Genomic DNA, 20,114 nt, shown 5'->3' with positions numbered 1-20,114 from the left:
CAAATTCTAAATGCTTTTACTTGTGTCTGCTTGCTGCCTGAAGAGTTCTCACTCTGCCTTTGTATCTTCACTCATTGTTTTTCTTTCATGAATTTTTGCAGTAATACATGTATTTCTTCACATTTTAAGTCTCAAAACATTGGTAAATTTTTCAAAATAGGAGTAGTATCTTTATGATAATTGTCCACTTGTTACATAAATCAATTTTTCTATTGTTATATTTCTATAGAAATGCCTCTAAGTGTATTTGTAAGACGTCAAATTTTATTCATAAACGTGTACATCAGTTTGAAAATAAATGCTCTTATATAATCTTGCTTTGAATTTTAAAAAAGTCTTATTTGAATCAAAATGTTTTTCCCCTTCTGGAAGTTTATTCATTGAAAGCTATTGGTTTGTGAGTTGTAATCCTTCTTTATGGTTTTATTTTTAATTTGTTAATTATTGCTGTTATTGTGTTTAGATTCTATATTGCACGCTACAAATTCAGTTTTAAAAAATAAATTTTTGAATTTTAAGTTTTTGATTTTTACACTGTAAAAGTAAAAGCTATGAAGTACATTTACTAACCTGAAATTCTTGCATGCACTTTTTTTCCTAAACATTATATGTTATATATCATGGTGTATTTTATTTTCTCTGGATCATTTCAAATAAAAACTTTCATTCCTAGGAAATAACAGGAGGACTTCTACAGCAGAAATTTATTCAGTTAGTTCAAGAAGCAACGTATTGGGGCAAAACTGTCGTGTATATGTCTGTAACCAATGTTCATACACTGCAGTTGATAAATGTATGATGGAACGACATGTGAGAAAGCACACCGGAGAACGTCCATTCGTTTGTCAAGCATGTGGAAAAGCTTTCTCGCGTAAAGAGAGTTTAAAGTATCATACAACTCATTCTCATCGAGAAATTTTATAAAAATATCTTGGTTTTTGCCGTAACATTGTACAAAATGATGTTTTTTTTTTTTTTTTTGAATTTTGCACCGATGCGAATTTTGAATTTTGCACGAATTTTGCATATTGCTTCACATTTTAAAGTCTTGAAACATTGGCTCTTTTTCCAAGACATAAGCAGTTTTGTTATCATAACTTCATTTGTTACATAAATTGAATTTACTTTTGTTATATTTCTTTGAAAGTGCTTTCAATTTTTGGAGGTTTAAAATTTGCTGAATAACTTTCTAAAACAAAAAGTCTGCTGAACTCATCAAGTACTGTAGTTTGCTTTGCTCATAATGAACATTTTTGTGTAAAAATGTTCCTACCAGTACTCAAGAAGATTGTTAATACAAAAAATATTTTTGAAATAAAATTAACTCTTGAGTATTGTAAAAAAAGTATCTATATAACTCAAAAACTAAAGTGTAAAATGAGCCAGAAATTTCCTATGTTATTCATTTTATGTATTGATCGATGCTATTCCTGATTTTTATTTAAAACTTTGACTTTAAGGTATGATTCTCTTGCAGTGCTTACTAAATGGAATTGTGTACTATGTGTAAGAGGGATTGTACTTTGGACAAAACCTACATTTAAGCAGTGGCAGATTTACCATATGGCAAATGTCAGTTGCGAAGGGTCCCATAGCGGTTACAAAAAAATGCATGTGATAAAATTTATTACTTTGTTCTGTGATAGACAAAGGGCGTCCTGTAGTGCATTGTGATTGGCCTCCAAACCTGTTAACCCGCTATTGGATTAAGTATTTTAGGCAATTTGGTATTCAAAAGTTTCAGGATATCTATCTTTCTCGGTACTGGCTTTGCCTTTCGTATTTGAATTTTTTTGTACACCTAGAACAAAATTTAATGATTATTGTCATAGTGCAATTTAGTTTGTTATTCCTTTTTTTTTCAAGGGAAATATAGATAAGCTAGCTAAAGCAATTTCCTTTTATATTAAGATATAGGAAATGTGGAAAAACTGTTTTGTATTGCAGAGGGCGTGCATGCTGAGGATTTCAAATTATTACCCAGTAAATTAGCTAAATTAAAAAATTATTAGCTAAATGGCAAAAGTCTTAGCCAAAGACTAACTTTTAACTGATTTTAATGTATTTTTTGTCTTTGGAAATATTTAATCAGAGAACAGAGTATGATTTTATAGAATATTAAATGCAAGCGCTGACTTATATACTTTAAAGAAGCAGTGATTTTCTTTTATATTAAGATGTAAGAAGCCACTTAAGATAAATTAGACACTTATCAGTATTTTTTTCATTCTTTGGAATTTTTGACGATCTTTTAAGGATCAGGGAGGGTTTTTTTCTTTGGAAATTTCGAAGAATATTCTGTTTGCCAATAAATTTGCCACAGGACAATTTTTTACCCCAAAATTACAATCTTATCGCATTTGGCACAGCGGCAAATGCATAGTGTGGTCCATGTACTGAGTACACTGTAGCAGTTGAGTTCAAAATACTGACAGGAACTTGCGTTCTGTGAAGAAAAGAAGTAAGTGACTGACAGTGCTACATTAGTCGGTGCCAATGAACAGCTGTTTCAAGTAACTGCAAATCTTTCAAAAGATTCGAGGAAAAGTAATTAGAACCTGTATGCTGCCGATAAATTTTTAATTAGTTGTAATAATACTATTAATCCAAATAACTTAGATACTTCAAACAAAATTCATCAATACTTTACTATTCAAATTTTCTGGATTTTTAAACTGGAGTCACTACTGTTGGATGTGGGTGAGAAAGCGGTATTATTGTTTATAGGTATATCATTATTTAAATAATTTCATGTATACATTTCTGTTAGTGAACATTGAAATAAAATTCTAAATATTGTTACTTGTATCTGCTAGCTGCCTGAAGAACTGAATTATACACTCTGCCTTTGTATCTTTACTCTTTTTTTTTCATGAATTTTTGCAGTAATACATGTATTTCTTTATGTTTTAAATCTTCAAATATATGTTTATTTTTCAAGACAGAAGCAGTAGCTTTATGAAAACTGTCCACTTGTCACATAAATTAATTTTTCTATTGTTAACATTTTTTTAGAAATGCTTCTAAGTGTATTTGTGTACACTTAGTCATCTAATTTTATTCATAAACATGTATATCAGTTTGAAAATAAATGCTTATGTATAATTTTACTTTGAATTTAAAAAAAGTCTTTGAATCATTTCAAAATATTTTTCCTTCTGGAAATTTATTCATTGAAAGCTATTGGTTTGTGAGTTGTAATCCTTCTTTATGTTTTTAATTTGTTAATTAGTTATTATTCGGATTCTATATTATATGAATTCAGTTTTAAAAAAATAGGGGTTTGAATTTTAAAGTATATATTTTGCTTTTTTTAAGTGATTTTGTTTGCTTTTAATACAGTAAAGGCAAAAACTATGAAGTACATTTACTTACCTGAAATTCTTGCATGTACTTTTTTTCTAAACATTAGATGTGATGTATCATTATGTATTTTATTTTCTCTGAATTATTTCAAATAAAAACTTTCATTCCTAGGAAATAAGAGGACTTCTACAGCAGAAATTTATTCAGTTAGTTCAAGCAGCAATGCATTAGGGCAAAGATTTCGTGTATATGTTTGCAACAGATGTTCATACACTACATTTAATAAAGGTATGATGGAAAGACATACGAGAAAGCACACTGGAGAACGTCCCTTTCTTTGTCAAGCATGTGGAAAAGCTTTCTCTCGTAAAGATGGTTTAAAATATCACACAATTCAAGCTCATTCAGAAATTTTATAAAAATGTCTTAGTTTTTCCCTATAATGTACAAAATGATTTTTTTCGTGAATTTTTGTACTAATGCAAATATTTCCTCACATTTTAAAGCCTGGAAACATTGACTCTTTTTCCAAGGCAAAAGCAGTTTTGTTATCATAACTTCATTTGTCATGCAAACCAAATTTACTTTTGTTATATTTCTTTGAAAGTGCCTTTTAGTGTTGGAGGTTTGAAATTTGCTGAATAATTTGTCGAAAGGAAAGATCTGCTAAACTTGTAAAATATTATGGATTACATTGCTAGTAATAAAAAATTTTGTTTTAAAATGATCCATACTACCAATACTCAAGACGATTGTAAATACAAAAGATATTTTTGAAACAAAATTGATTCTTGAATATTTTTTAAAAAAGTACCTGCATTACTCGAAAACAAACTTTGAAATTTCTGTTCTAGAATGAACCAGAAATTTCCTACGTTACTCATTTTAAGTAGTGAGTTATGTATGCTATTCCTAATACTTATTTAAAATTTTGACTTTAAGGTATGATTATCTTGCAGTGCTTACTAAACGGAATTTTGTGCTTATTTGCTATGTGCAATTTGCTCTATCCAGCAGCTTTGGGACATCCATCTTTCACAGGGCTGGCTTCACCATTTGTATTTAAAATTTTTCCTTCTTCTAGAACAAAATTTCAATGATTGAAGTAATAGTACAACTTATGTTTGTTATTACTTTTTTTTTGTTGCTGAGAAATATTGATAAGCTAGCTAGAGCGATTTTCTTCTATATTAAGATATAGGAGCTCCCAAGAAAAGTAATTAGAAATTGTATGTTGCCAATGAATTTTTAGTTTGTATTAGCAATACTATTTATCCAAATAACATCATTCGTCAGTATTTTACTGTTCAAATTTTCTGAACTTTTGAACTGGAGCCTCAATTACTGTTGAATGTGGGTGAAAAAGCTGTATTATTGTTTGTAGGTGTATCATCATTTAAATAATTTCATGCATGCATTTCTGTCAAATACATTGAAATAAAGTTTTAAATACTTTTACTTTTATCTACTAACTGCGTGAAGAATTTTTTTGCATTACCTTTTTCTGCAATATGTTTTTTTTCTTTCAGAAATTTTTGCAGTAATGCACATAATTCTTCACATTTTCAAATCTTGAAGCATTCCAAGATGGATATTGTTTTTTTATGATAACGGGACATTTGTTATACTAATCAATTTTTCTTTCTTATTTCTGTAAGAATGCTTTTTACTGTATTTGTGAGACTGATTTTTATTTATTCATATGTATTAAGATTTGAAAATAAATGCTTTTATGTAATTTCTATTTTTATTAGAAAGGAGTCCATTCGAATTGTTTCAAAACATTTTCCCTCCAAGACGTTGATTCATTAAAAGCCATTAGTGTGTCATTTGTCATCATTTTTTAAACTTTATTATTTCTATTGTTTAGTATTATTATTGTTTGGATTTTATATTCTATAAAATCATTCTTAAAAATATTTATGTCTCTGAACTTCAATATATATATATATATATATATATATATATAGTATTTTTGTTTAATTTAAACCCAGTAAAGATAAAAGCTATGAAGTATATTTAATAAACTGAAAATCTTGCCTATGCTCTTTTGATGATTTTCATTTTCTGTGTATTTTTCTTTAAAGTTCTAGTGAAAACTTTCTTTCCTATGAAATAACGTATGAACTGTGCAAAATTTTTCAATAACCTCAAGAAGCAATGAGTTGGGGAAAAGATTTCGTGTATATCTTTGCAATGAATGTCCATATACTGGAAAATAATAAATGTTGTGTAATGGCACGACATAAGAGAAAACACACTGTAGAGAGCCTCCATAATAAGCTTGCATCATTCTCGGTGTCCCATGTCTCGATAATTCCAACAACATCCAACTTCTCATCTATAATTACGCTTTTCAATTCTTCATCTTGTTCCTAATATTGTGAGCATTGATATAGTAAACCTTAAGTACGCACAAATTGCTTTTTTTTTTTGACAGCCTGAGATGTAAATGAACTGATTAAGTTACTACTCTTATTAGACACCCCATTTCCATTTTTAATAATACCCAAATAATTACCATCCTTTTGATACCTGATTTTTAAATCGACTCTGAAGCCACAAAAAGCAAACCACTAACCATTTTGACCCCTATTGAGCTGAGATGCATACAATCGCTAGCAATCCAATTGCATTTACACCAACTCTATGCATAATGAATCCGATACTGCGCTTTTCTCACCAACAGCAAGGTTTGTACGCCTCCTGAAAATCTTGAAAAACTCCTGAAATTTAATTTTTTCTTCTAAGGGTCCTTAAAACTCCTGAATTTTTGTTTTAACCTCCTGATTTTCCCCCTTTCCTCCTGCAAATAATTTTGACTGGTATAAGTGCTTCATCAATCTCAAAATAAAACTTTAACAATCGCTAATTTTAATTTCATGTCGTGTCCGTTTAGTTGGCCATATTGAATCGCTGGCAGTCAATCAAAATTCTTGTATTATACAGAGCACCCAGTGCTTTTCGCAAAGAAATGCAGTTTGTTCTAACCGACTGAGCAGTTACTTTGTCTGAACATACCCATTATCTTTATTGATGTAACTGCCACTAGAGAATGAAACCAAGAGCATGTGCTAGGTTTCATGTTAACAGCTATTAAGCGTATTTTCTTTAGTGCTATTTTGTAGTATATTAAGTATTGATAATATGCCGTGCGGTAAATGCGTGTTTAATGGAGGAAGTTTAATAGTGGTGTTAAAATTAAGTGTCTGGAAATTGACATTTAGGAACTGAATAAATCTTCAGATGAATACTCAGAAAAGGTCAGTGACCTTTCCTGTATCTGTAAAAGTAATGCTTTAAGGCACAAAGCTAATGAAAAATTTGATGCACGAAAAAAGGTTGAAATAGACCTTGATATATTAAGTGCCAAAATAAAACTCTGTAAGAAGAGTTAATACTGAATTTATTGGGACTTTGTTAATATTTTGTGTATTCCTGTTATTTTCAAATGTTTGACTCCAATTTTTAATTCTTATTTTATTATTATTTTTTTGATTGAATAGTGTGTGAAAAAAAAATTACTCATCAATCAAAAACATAATACATTAAAAAAAAAATTTATTTTTAAATTTTGACAGCAAAGTAGATTAGATGTTACTGAAACTAATTTTCTTATAAAAACTGCTCGTGTTATTACTCCTGAAAATTTTGCTTTTGACTCCTGAAAACTCCTGAAATTAATTTTGTCTGGAAGAGTATGAACCTTGCAACAGGGACTTTGATTCCTTCGAAAACTCCTCATTATCACCTTGGCCTACATCATTTTGTCGGCACTTTACTAAACTAACGAATGAAAATTTGCACTCTTCAGAAGAGCCAAAACAATGTTTTTCCACCTATCACGTTTAGTTCTTTCACTGTTTTAATTATTATCATTGCCAGATTTAGGGGAGCGCAGGTGGAGCTACTGCCTCGGGGGGGGGGGGGGGCGGCCTCCACAGCAAAGGAGCCCCCGCAATAACATTTTTACAAAATATCCTAACTCTCAAAGGTCAACAAATTTTACGTTTTTTTTCCACCTATAAATTAAACCCCTATAATTAACTATTAAAGTGCTGATCGAAAATATCGGATATATACATATATGTCGAAATATTTGGATATATATCAAAGTATCGGATATTTTCGAAAATATGATGATTTTTTCGAACCCTGATTAGGGGTTCCACTCCTTCGTTGCCCCGGGGCCTCCACACTTCCAAATCCGGCCCTGATTATTATAGATAACTTTAAGTGTAAAACTGGTTTGAAGTAGTTATAACCAGAAGGTAATCCTTTTTGAGTCGACGGCAAACCATCAAATTTGAAAAACTCGATTCGTGATTTTTCGCATTCTTTAGTTTAGCATGATGCCGATGATTTGTTCCCACCCACGAAGTAACCATATCCTTTGTGTTTATTGAGCACTCCCTTCTTTTCATCAATCTCATTTGCATTCGTCATCGCAGCCCCTGGTAAGCAATACCTAGTCACCTTACATTTTACTTTTCCCAATTGTCCTTCCTACCTCACGTACCAGAAATTCTTTTACATGATTTCTGTTTTAATTTAAAAATAGTCCATTTCAAAACATTTTCTCTCCAGGACATTTATTTATTAGAAGCAATGATTTTGTCATTTCTCATCCTTCTTTAAGATTTAATTGTTTGGATTCTATTGTATGAATTCATTTTTTTAAAAAAATATCTTTGAATTTGGAAACATATTTTAACCCTTTTGAAAGTATTTTCGTTTGATTTTAATGCAGCAAATGTAAAAACTACGAAGTTTATTTAATAAGCTCAAATTTTTGCATATGCTGTTTTCTAAATGTGAGATATGATATATTTTATTTTCTTTTAACTACTTCATATAAAACCTTTCCTTCCTAGGACGTAATGTGTGGACTTCTACTGCAGAAAATTATTCAGTTAGTTCAAGAAGAAATGAATTGGGGCAAAGATTTCGTGTGTATGTTTGCAATGAATGTTCATATACCATTATTCACAAAGGTATGATGAACAGACATATGAGAAAGCACACTGGAGAACGTCCCTTTATTTGTCAAGCATGTGGGAAAACTTTCTCTCGTAAAGATAGTTTAAAGTATCACGCAGTTCATGCTCATTCAGAAATTTTATGAAAATATTTTCTTTTTTACTATAATATTGTATCAAAATGATTTTGTTTTTGTGTGAATGTTCTCACTAATGCACGTATCTCTTTTCATTTTCAAGTCTCTAAACATTGGTTTGTTTTTCAAGGCAGAAATAGATTTATGATAACTTCATTTGTTATGCAAATCAAATTTTCTTTTGTTATGTTTCTTTAAAAATACTTTTAAGTGCTTTTAAATGTTGGATGTTTGAAATCTGCTAAATAATTTCTTTGGAAAAAAAAAATCTGCTCAGGCAAAAATGTTATGGTATATTACAGTGCTATTAATCAACGAGTTTGTTTTAAAGTGTTCCGTCCAGTACTTAAGATTGTTAATACAAAAAATATTTTTGAAATGAAATGAACCTTTGAGAAATGTAAAAAAGTGACTGTAAAATTGGAAAGTGGACTTTGAAATTTCTGTTTTAAAATAAATATGGAATTTTCTGTTATTAATTTTAAGTTGTGCTTGATTTTATTATTGACTCTAATTTTGAAATTTTGACATTAATACCTAATTCTCTTGCAGCGTTTACTTAAAAGAATTTTGTGATTATTTCCTATGTGGAGGAGTGACTACTCAGGAGAAAATCCGAATTTAAGTATTTTGTTCAATTTGTGCTTCAAAAGATTGAGGATATTTATGATCTTTTTTAAATGTCTGACTTCACTTCTGGGTTCCTATTAGTAATTTTTCTTTTACAATCGGCAAAATTTTGACTAGTGAAGCAATGATACAATGTTTGCAGGCCCAGATTTGCACACCTGTGGTGCTACAAGAGGGATTTTCCTTTGTATTATTCTCTACGGGGGGGGGGGGGGGATTTTTATTTTTTGAGCAATCACGATTGCTTATTGTTCTCACTTGACTGTTTTAATGTGCTATCATTTTATTTTCCCACCAGCACCCTCCGCACCATCACCGTCGACCGGCTCCTCACGATGCTGCTCCTCTAGCGAAAACCGTCTCCAGGTTGCATCCATATGTTACACACACGTGCATACATACACAACTACACACACGCACACACAAATACATACACCTACACATACATACAGGCACCTACACATACACACACACCTACACCCAACTATCCACACACTCATCACACTCATGCATGCACACAGACACAAACACATATGCCTACACACACATACACATTCCCCACCACACACAAACACTCATACACACAACTACCCACACACTCATACCTGCACACAGACACAAACACACATGCCTACACACACATACACATACCCCCTACGCACAAAAAACACATACCCCCCACACATAAACACACATGCCTACATACACACACACTCGTGATTGCGAAAAACGTAATTTGAATTCAAGATGTCAAAGTTCATATAAATTTTTTTTTAAATTTATTTACTTAGATTTATTTATTGATTTATTTTTAATTTAAATTATTTATTTTATTTTATACTGTTTATATTTTATTTCATTTATTTATTTAGTTTGTGTGTGTTTGCATGCCATTAAAAGTCCGAACTTTTCTAATACAATAATAATATTAGTAATTAATAATTAAAAATAAATAAAGAAAAAATATTTTTAAAAAATAAATAAAATAAAAAAGAGAGTTGAATATAAAAAATAAAAGAAGGTTGAGAAAATTATTTGGGGGAGAGGGGGAATTTTCGTCATTGAACTTGGGGAAGATGTAGGTGAACTGATAAAGTTACTACTCTTATTAGACACCCTATTTCCATTTTTAATAATGCCCAAATAATTGCCATCCTTTTGATACCTGATCCTTAAATCAACTCTGAAGCTCCAAAAAGCAAACCACTAACCATTTTGACCCCTATTGAGCTCAGATGCAGACAAGCGCTAGCAATCCAATTGCATTTACACAAACTCCAAGCATAATGAATCCAGCACTAAGCTTTTCTCACCAACAGGGACTTTGATTCCTTCGAAAAATCCTCATTATCACCTTGACCTATATCATTTTGTCGGCACCATTCTAAAGTAACGAATGTGAAAATTGGCACTCTTCAGTAGCGCCAAAACAATGTTTTTCCACCTGACACGTTTAGTTATTTTCACTGTTTTTAATTATCATAGATAACTTTAATTGTAAAACTATGGTTTGAATTAGTTATAACCAGAAGGTAAACCTTTTTGAGTCAACAGCAAACCATCAAATTTGAAAAACTCGATTCATGATTTTTCGCATTCATTAGTTTAGTTATGGTGCTGATGATTTGTTCCCACCCACAAAGTAACCATATCCTGTGTGTGTGTGCTTAATGAGTACTCCCTTCTTTTCATCAGTCTTATTTGTATCAGTCACTGCAGCCCCTGGTAAGCAAGACCTAGCCACCTTACATTTTACTTTTCCCAATTGTCCTGCCAACCTCATGTACCAGAAATTCTTTTATATGATTTCCATTTTAATTTAAAAATAGTCCATTTCAATCCTTTCAAAACATTATCTCTCCAGGACATTTTTTTATTAGAAGCAATTATTTTGTCATTTCTCATTCTTCTTTAAGATTTAATTGTTTGGATTCTATATTGTATTAATTTTTTTTTTTTTTTAATTTCTTAGAATTTGGAAACATATTTTAACCTTTTTAAAAGTATTTTTGTTTGATTTTAATGCAGCAAAGGTAAAAGCTACGAAGTATATTTAATAAGTAATCTGAAATTTTTGCATATGCTGTTTTCTAAATATGCAATATAATATATTTTATTTTCTTTTAACTACTTCATATAAAACCTTTCCTTCCTAGGACGTAATGTGTGGACTTCTACTGCAGAAAATTATTCAGTTAGTGCAAGACACAATGAATTGGGGCAAAGATTTCGTGTGTATGTTTGCAATGAATGTTCGTATACCATTATTCACAAAGGTATGATGAACAGACATATGAGAAAGCACACTGGAGAACGTCCCTTTATTTGTCAAGCATGTGGGAAAACTTTCTCTCGTAAAGATAGTTTAAAGTATCACGCAGTTCATGCTCATTCAGAAATTTTATGAAAATATTTTCTTTTTTACTATAATATTGTATCAAAATGATTTTTTTTTTTTGTGAATGTTTTCACTAATGCACGTATCTCTTTTCATTTTCAAGTCTCAAAACATTGGTTTGTTTTTTAAGGCAGAAATAGATTTATGATAACTTCATTTGTTATGCAAATCAAATTTTCTTTTGTTATGTTTCTTTAAAAATACTTTTAAGTGCTTTTAAATGTTGGATGTTTGAAATCTGCTAAATAATTTCTTTGGAAAAAAAAAATCTGCTCAGTCAAAAATGTTATGGTATATTACAGTACTAGTAATCAACGAGTTTGTTTTAAAGTGTTCCGTCCAGTACTTAAGATTGTTAATACAAAACATATTTTTGAAATGAAATGAACTTTTGAGAAATGTAAAAAAGTGACTGTAAAATTGGAAAGTGGACTTTGAAATTTCTGTTTTAAAATAAATCTGGAATTTTCTGTTATTAATTTTAAGATGTGCTTGATTTTATTATTGACTCTAATTTTGAAATTTTGACATTAATACCTAATTCTCTTGCAGCGTTTACTTAAAAGAATTTTGTGATTATTTCCTATGTGGAGGAGTGACTACTCAGGAGAAAATCCGAATTTAAGTATTTTGTTCAATTTGTGCTTCAAAAGATTGAGGATATTTATGATCTTTTTTAAATGTCTGACTTCACTTCTGGGTTCCTATTAGTAATTTTTCTTTTACAATCGGCAAAATTTTGACTAGTGAAGCAATGATACAATGTTTGCAGGCCCAGATTTGCACACCTGTGGTGCTACAAGAGGGATTTTCCTTTGTATTATTCTCTACGGGGGGGGGGGGGGGATTTTTATTTTTTGAGCAATCACGATTGCTTATTGTTCTCACTTGACTGTTTTAATGTGCTATCATTTTATTTTCCCACCAGCACCCTCCGCACCATCACCGTCGACCGGCTCCTCACGATGCTGCTCCTCTAGCGAAAACCGTCTCCAGGTTGCATCCATATGTTACACACACGTGCATACATACACAACTACACACACGCACACACAAATACATACACCTACACATACATACAGGCACCTACACATACACACACACCTACACCCAACTATCCACACACTCATCACACTCATGCATGCACACAGACACAAACACATATGCCTACACACACATACACATTCCCCACCACACACAAACACTCATACACACAACTACCCACACACTCATACCTGCACACAGACACACACACATACCTACACACACATACCCCCTATGCACAAAAACACATACCCCCACACACACATAAACACACATGCCTACATACACACACACACTCGTGATTGCGAAAAACGTAATTTGAATTCAAGATGTCAAAGTTCATATAAATTTTTTTTTTAATTTATTTACTTAGATTTATTTATTGATTTATTTTTAATTTAAATTATTTATTTTATTTTATACTGTTTATATTTTATTTCATTTATTTATTTAGTTTGTGTGTGTTTGCATGTCATTAAAAGTCCAAACTTTTCTAATAAAATAATAATATTAGTAAGTAATAATTAAAAATAAATAAAGAAAAAATATTTTTAAAAAATAAATAAAATAAAAAAGAGAGTTGAATATAAAAAATAAAAGAGGGTTGAGAAAATTATTTGGGGGAGAGGGGGAATTTTCATCATTGAACTTGGGGAAGATGTAGATGAACTGATAAAGCTACTACTCTTATTAGACACCCTATTTCCATTTTTAATAATACCCAAATAAATGCCATCTTTTTGATGCCTGATCCTTAAATCGACTCTAAAGCCCCAAAAAGCAAACCACTAACCATTTTCACCCCTGTAGAGCTCAGATGCAGACAATCGCTAGCAATCCAATTGCATTTACACAAACTCCATGCATAATGAATCCAATAATGCGCTTTTCTCACCAACAGGGACTTTGATTCCTTCGAAAACTCCTCATTATCACCTTGACCTATATCATTTTGTCGACACCATTCTAAGCTAACGAATGTGAAAATTGGCACTCTTTAGGAGAGTCAAAACAATGTTTTCCCACCTGACATGTTTAGTTATTTTCACTTTTTAATTATTATAGATAACTTTAATTGTAAAACTATGGTTTGAAGTAGTTATAAACAGAAGGTAAACCTTTTTGAGTCGACGGCAAACCATAAAATTTGAAACACTTGATTCATGATTTTTCGCATTCATTAGTTTAGCATGGTGCCAATAATTTGTTCCCACCCACAAAGTAACCATATCCTCTCTCTCTCTTCAATGAGCACTCTCTTCTTTTCATCAATCTTATTCGCATCCATCACCGCAGCCTCTGGTAAGCAATGCCTAGTGAGTAGCCACCTTACATTTTACTTTCCCAATTGTCCTGCCTACCTCACGTACCAGAAATTCTTTTTTATGATTTCTATTTTAATTTAAAAATAGTCCATTTCAATCCGTTCAAAATATTTTCTCTACATTTATTTATTAAAAGCTATTATTTTGTCATTTCTCATCCCACTTTAAGATTTAATTGTTTGGATTCTATATTGTATGAATTCATTTTTTAAATTTATCTTTGAATTTGGAAACATATTTTAACCCTTTTTAAAGTATTTTTGTTTGATTTTAATGCAGCAAAGGTAAAAGCTATGAAGTATATTTAATAAGCTGAAATTTTTGCATATGCTGTTTTCTAAATGTGAGATATGATATATTTTATTTTCTTTTAACTACTTTATATAAAACCATTCCTTCCTAGGACATAATGTGTGGACTTCTACTGCAGAAAATTATTCAGTTAGATCAAGAAACAATGAATTGGGGCAAAGATTTCGTGTATATATTTGCAATGAATGTCCCTATTCCATAGTTGATAAATCTAAAATGGAAAGACATTTGAGAAAGCACACTGGAGAACGTCCCTTTATTTGTCAAGAATGTGGGAAAACTTTCTCTCGTAAAGATAATTTAAAGTATCATGCAGTTCATGCTCATTCTGAAATTTCGTAAAAAAAATATCTTGGTTTTTACTTTAATATTGTATCAAATGATTTGTTTTTTAAATTTTTTTTTTGTGAATATTTTCACTAATGCTCGTATCTGTTTACATTTTAAACTCTTAAAACGTTGGTTTATTTTTCAAGGCAGAAATAGATTTGTTGTGATAACTTCATTTGTTATGTGAATCAAATATTCTCTTTTGTTATATTTCTTTAAAAGTACTTTTAAATGTTGGATGTTTGAAATCTGCTGAATAATTTCTTAAAACAAAAGACTCAAAGGTCAAATATGTTACGATGTATTGCAGTGCTAGTAATCAACGAGTTTGTTTTAAAGTGTTCCGTCCAGTACTTAAAATTGTTAATACAAAAAATATTTTTTAAATGAAATGAACTTTTGAGTAATGTAAAAAAGTGACTAAAATTGGAAAATAGACTTTGAAATTTTTGTTTTCTAATGAATCTGGAATTTTCTGTTATTAATTTAAGTTGTGCTTGATTTTATTATTGATTATAATTTTGACATCAATGCATAATTCTCTTGCAGCGTTTACTCAAAAGAATTTTGTGATCAATTTTTCTTTTATTATAAATCTTTATAAACTGTCATTTTTATTCAATAAATTGTATTCATCCATGTGCACAAAAGTTTGAAAATAAATTACTTTGCTTAATTTTGCTTTTTAATTTAAATGAATTCCATTTGAATCATTTCATGAAATTCTTCATTCAGGAAATTGATTCATCTAAGCAGTTAGTTTGTGATTTGTCATTTTTCTTTATGATTTTATTTTTTATTTGTTAATTATTATTGTTTAGATTTCATTTTGCACAAAAATTTTGATTTATATTTTCCATGTATGCAATTGTTGGGGCAGGGCTGCCAGTAGCTTTTTTTGCAAAACCAAGATTAAGCTTATAAAGTTCTTTAGATTTAGGTAAGAAAATCAATGTAGTTAGTACAGCAGAACTCAACTGTTGTAACTGGATTAAATATTGAAAAATAAATTTGACTTTCCTTGCTTTGTTGTGAAATTGCTTAAAATGTTTATTTCCTATGTGTTTTTAATTTTTGTAGAAAGATCTTAAACTTTCCGAGTATGAATTACAGTAAAACCTCGTTAAGTCGTCACTCAAGGGACCAAAAATGTTTGACCACTTATGTGAAGTGACTACTTATGTGGAGGGGAAATTAAGGAAGAAAAATAAAAGCATTACAAATATTCATGAATAGCAGTAGAATTCTGTGAGAAAAACAATAGCTTATGTAAGAAATGTCTATAAATTAGTAGAAATTTTAAAAAGGGGGGGGGGGAGATATACTAATGATAGTTACTTTGTTTTGTTTTCTCTTATTTATACATTACTTAACAACAACAACTTATTTTAATGTAGTCACGGTACATTAACACAATCCTTCAATTTTGACTGATGAAGTTGCTTCCGGAAAAGAACTATCTCTTCTAACGTACATCAAGCTTTAAATTTTGTGTTTTTTGTTCCTTGTGAACTGATGTTAAATACTAACTTTCTCCAGGTATTAGATTTTGTCTGTCATGCTGGTAGGAGTTCGATTAGTATTCTCGGCACTTGGCAGAGTCACAGCAAGAAGTATGCTTTGAATGACCAGAACCAAGGATCGAGAGTTCAAGGAAAATGAATATCAAACAGTCTTTCAACTAAGTCCGACACTATTTTCTAAGATCTAATAAGTAAAAGGAATTTTAGAGAACAACTTTTGAGTGACTAGTTAAGCGGGTAAAATTAAATTTCATGACCAGTGAAGTAGGGTCATTTTACATTACTGTGAATGAGACCTTGTCGGGACCAAAGAAAAACGAACACTTAAACAGAGTGACCGCTTAACCAGTCGACTACTTATTGAGGTTTCACTGTATATATTTTTTATTGTGTAAATAATTTTAAGATTTAAATTTTCTTTTTGAACTTTGGAATTTTTTAATGCAAGATTTTTATTTTTCCTTTAAATAGGTTATGATATGGTAATGGTGAAAAATTCGTCTCACAACATAAAGCTGAATGCATTCCATGCCTGTAGCTTCTGTGATTATCGTTCACTCTACAAAAATGACATTAAAAGACACTTGAGAAAACACACTGGAGAACGCCCCTTTATTTGTGATGTGTGTGGGAGAGGATTTACTCAGAAACATTCTTTACAATCTCATATGATTTTGCATTTAAGAACTTGAATTCACATGTTCATGCATTTTGAAATACATACACTATATAAAATGATAGTACAAAATTCAACTTTCTTCTTTTTTTTTTGTGTGTGTAGAAAATTTTTAATTTCTGAAGTGATTTTTATATTTCTCTCTCTCCCTTTTTCTCAGATTAAACATTTACCTCCACCTAATGAATCTGATTGTGAAGTTCATGTCAAAATAAATTTAGAAAACTCAAAATTTACATTATAGTTTCCATTAATTTGTAGTTTTTCAGCCAAATGTTATTATCTCTTATTTTTAATTTTTGTATTTTTAAGTAAGACTTTGAGCTCTGATCAAGGTCCGAGATTCCAATTGCTTTTAATTTGAAAGTTTTATTGTTATTAAAATTGCTTCTACTTGGAGATAAAAACCATTTCAAAATATCATTTTTAAGAGTAAAATTTTGAGCTATATGAAAGATTTTGACTTTTTTCTTCTTTAGGAATTAGAATCATACTATTAAAAGCAGTTTCATTTTAGGACGTTATTTGATAATGATTTAAGTAAGTTTTTATTTAAATTTTTGTATCTGCAGTGAATATCCAAGCGAAAGATATGGGTAGCACACTATGTGTACTATGATTTAGAATTGCAATAATTATCAGTTAGTTTGGAAAAAGAAACTGTTGAACTAAGACTACTTTAAAATAAAAAGTAATCTGCCTGAATATCACATTTGACATTGGTTTTATGTTGATTCCTAAATGAGCTAGTCCAAATCCATGACCATCAAAACTACTGAAAAGAAGCAAAGTCATGATTTATTGCAGGAAGCAAGGAAGAATTGAAATGTTGGTATTGTGTATTGTAGCAGTTATGCAAATACAAAAGTGGGGACCAGCAACAGGCTCTGCGCATAGCTAAGCCGGTCTTAGTTTATAAGTCCCCAATAAAGATCAATGGCCACCTTAAAGGTATCCACCCCCTTGTTCATTCCCACCTCTACTGGTAAGCTGTTCGAAGTGCCTATGACCCTACTAAAGCGGTAATTTTCCGGGCTATCCTGATATTTGGATAGCTTAAAACAATGACCCCTCGTCCTGCTTTTCCGTTAAAAAAAATAACTCAGTAGCATCTTACGTATGGATAAATTTTACCTAACTGAATCATGTCCTCTCTGACTCTCCTTTGCTCCAGGCTATACATACTTTTAAGTCTGTTATCATAATGAATTGAATAGGGTTTCTAAAACTTAGGAAGCAAGGATCCTAGTTTATTTTTATTAAGATACTGAATGAAAGATGAAAATATATGCTTTTATAAATTAGTTTCAAACTTAATTTAAGGTTGAATAATATTTTTGTCGTAAAAGCTTTTTCGGGAAACAGTTCACTTAATTTTAATGTTTATTTCCCCAATAACAAATTCTTATATTTTCCTTCAGGATCAAACATTTGGATATCTGATGGGCTTTCAAGTTTATGGAATTATGCACCTGGAAAAGCATTTAAGTCATATTCATGTAAAAACTGTTCATATTGTACTCATGATAGATCAAAAATGTCTAGACATGTAAGAACTCATACCGGGGAACGGCCTTTTATTTGTGAAACGTGTGGGAAAGGATTTACTCAGAAACATTCCCTGAAATCTCATATGGTTTCACATTTAAGAATTTGACTCTCATCTTTTGAAATTGTGACGCTTATGTTGTAAAAAAGAGCTCTGGATTCAACTTTAGGGGCCGTCTGCAAATGGTGTCATACTTTGAGGGGGTAGGGTAGTTTCTCAAAAATTGTGATGAGGGAGAGGTTACAAAGAGTGTGACATCATACATTTTTAAAAATAAACAACTGCTTATGAAAAGCAGCATGACGTGATAGGGGGAGGGGGGTAAGGTGGAGTTGGACTCAAGGGGAAAAAAGTGTGACATCATTTATGGACCAGTCCCTCTTTCTGAATTTTTGTTTTGAAATTTTTTTTGCATTTTCGAAATAAAAAGAAAAAAATCGAAATTATCATCATCAATGCACTGCTCATAACCTTTTATCTTCCTCAACAATTTGCAAATGGACGTAGCAGTTATTGGAGGCACAATCTGTAATTTTAGCATATTTTTTAGATGAATGTATGATTTGTTGCTAAACTTGACGAAATTGTAAATTATCTATTCATATGTTTTAAGATTTTTCCAATCTTATTTTGAATTCTGTTATGTATTTATACCTTTATGCATCAGCTTTAAGGTGTGATCGGTTGTTACATTTGTTTAAGCATTTTTACTATACTTGGCTTGATTGTCATGGAATAACCTGAGGCCTGCTTTTGCTTATATCTCAGCAACTAGACCACTGGGGCCTACCCCGGGGTTGGGATTTCACTAAATATTTTTTTTTCATTCTATTTGAAATTATAATATTTATTTTATCTGTGATCGTCAGATCTATTTGAAAATTCTATGAATTCCAAATCTCCTATTAATAACAATATTGTTATAAAAATGATTGATTTAAGGTTTGAATTAATGTTTAACTAAAATGTTTTTATTTATTTACTTTTTACAAACGTAGTATTCATCGTAAATTACTCAAACTCAAATGAAATAATTTTGAACGATTTACTAATGTTTTTGTGCTATAAAAAATGGGGGGAAAAGTAAAATGAATTTTAAAAAAAAATCTGGCTGCTTTGGTTTTTATAAAATAAATACTGTACCTGTTCATTTGTTTTAGAAAACCTGTTCTATCTTCTACTATGCTTTAAAAAAAACTTTCTTGAAATAGTTTCAAATATTTTACACTACTTTCTGAGGAATTTTATTTTTTTAGGCGCTATTACTTAGTTTCATGTTCTTTATCATTACCAGATGTGCACACTGATGGGGGTCAAAGGTTGCAAAAATGCAGACTTCAACATGTAAATTTTCTGGAAGGGATGTTCTTAGTTGTTGTTCCTCCCCCCCCCCCCTATTTTTTGGCGAGTTCTCATTCTTGGGAAATTGTTGTAGTGTTGGGGGGGGGGGAGCACACCTCTGGCATTAGACCCTCTTTTTTTAAGATGAGTAAACTTTTTTTCCCCTTTATATGATTCTGCTTATGTCTGTTTGTGTGTGATAATCATTACTGATTTACTGAGGAAAAACAAATGTGTAAAACTTGTTAAAGGTAGATACTTGAATTATTCTGTTTTGTTCTGATAACAAATAAAATTTTTTTTATTATTAATGATACATATTTTTCTATTGGCTATTGTTGGTGCACCTTTAAATATATCATCTGTTTTTCAGTGAATAATTTTTCTTTTATATTGTGAAGCAAAACTCCTATTTAATTTTCATTCTTTTTTAACAAATAAATGGAAGGTATGAATTGTGTATTCTTTTAAACATTTCAAATTTTGTTTAAGTTTCCAGATATTCTTGTAGTAAAAATTGTTTTGTAGAATAACTTACTTAGTTTGAGTATGTATTTTTGAATA

General features: G+C 30.6%; 2 protein-coding genes across 2 annotated transcripts in view; both read left to right on the top strand.

The window, feature by feature from the left end:
- The first annotated feature begins 798 nt into the window (after positions 1-798).
- On the top strand, positions 799-3,725 carry LOC129219826 (oocyte zinc finger protein XlCOF6-like). The gene is made up of 2 exons (XM_054854134.1): positions 799-887; positions 3,569-3,725. Exons 1-2 carry the CDS (start codon positions 799-801, stop codon positions 3,723-3,725), a joined length of 246 nt encoding a protein of 81 aa, XP_054710109.1.
- A 4,461-nt stretch (positions 3,726-8,186) lies between these two features.
- LOC129219815 (zinc finger protein 33B-like) overlaps positions 8,187-20,114 on the top strand; it is a 46,178-nt gene continuing 34,250 nt past the window's right edge. The window contains exons 1-3 of the mRNA XM_054854123.1: positions 8,187-8,300; positions 11,209-11,328; positions 17,509-17,611. Coding sequence (XP_054710098.1) covers positions 8,187-8,300; positions 11,209-11,328; positions 17,509-17,611 — 337 coding nt within the window. The remainder of the gene's footprint in view (positions 8,301-11,208; positions 11,329-17,508; positions 17,612-20,114) is intronic.

Source organism: Uloborus diversus, chromosome 1 (genome assembly GCF_026930045.1).
Source record: "Uloborus diversus isolate 005 chromosome 1, Udiv.v.3.1, whole genome shotgun sequence".
NCBI lineage: Eukaryota > Metazoa > Arthropoda > Arachnida > Araneae > Uloboridae > Uloborus > Uloborus diversus.
Note: the sequence above shows the minus strand (reverse complement) of the source record. Positions and strands in the feature narration are given on the sequence as shown.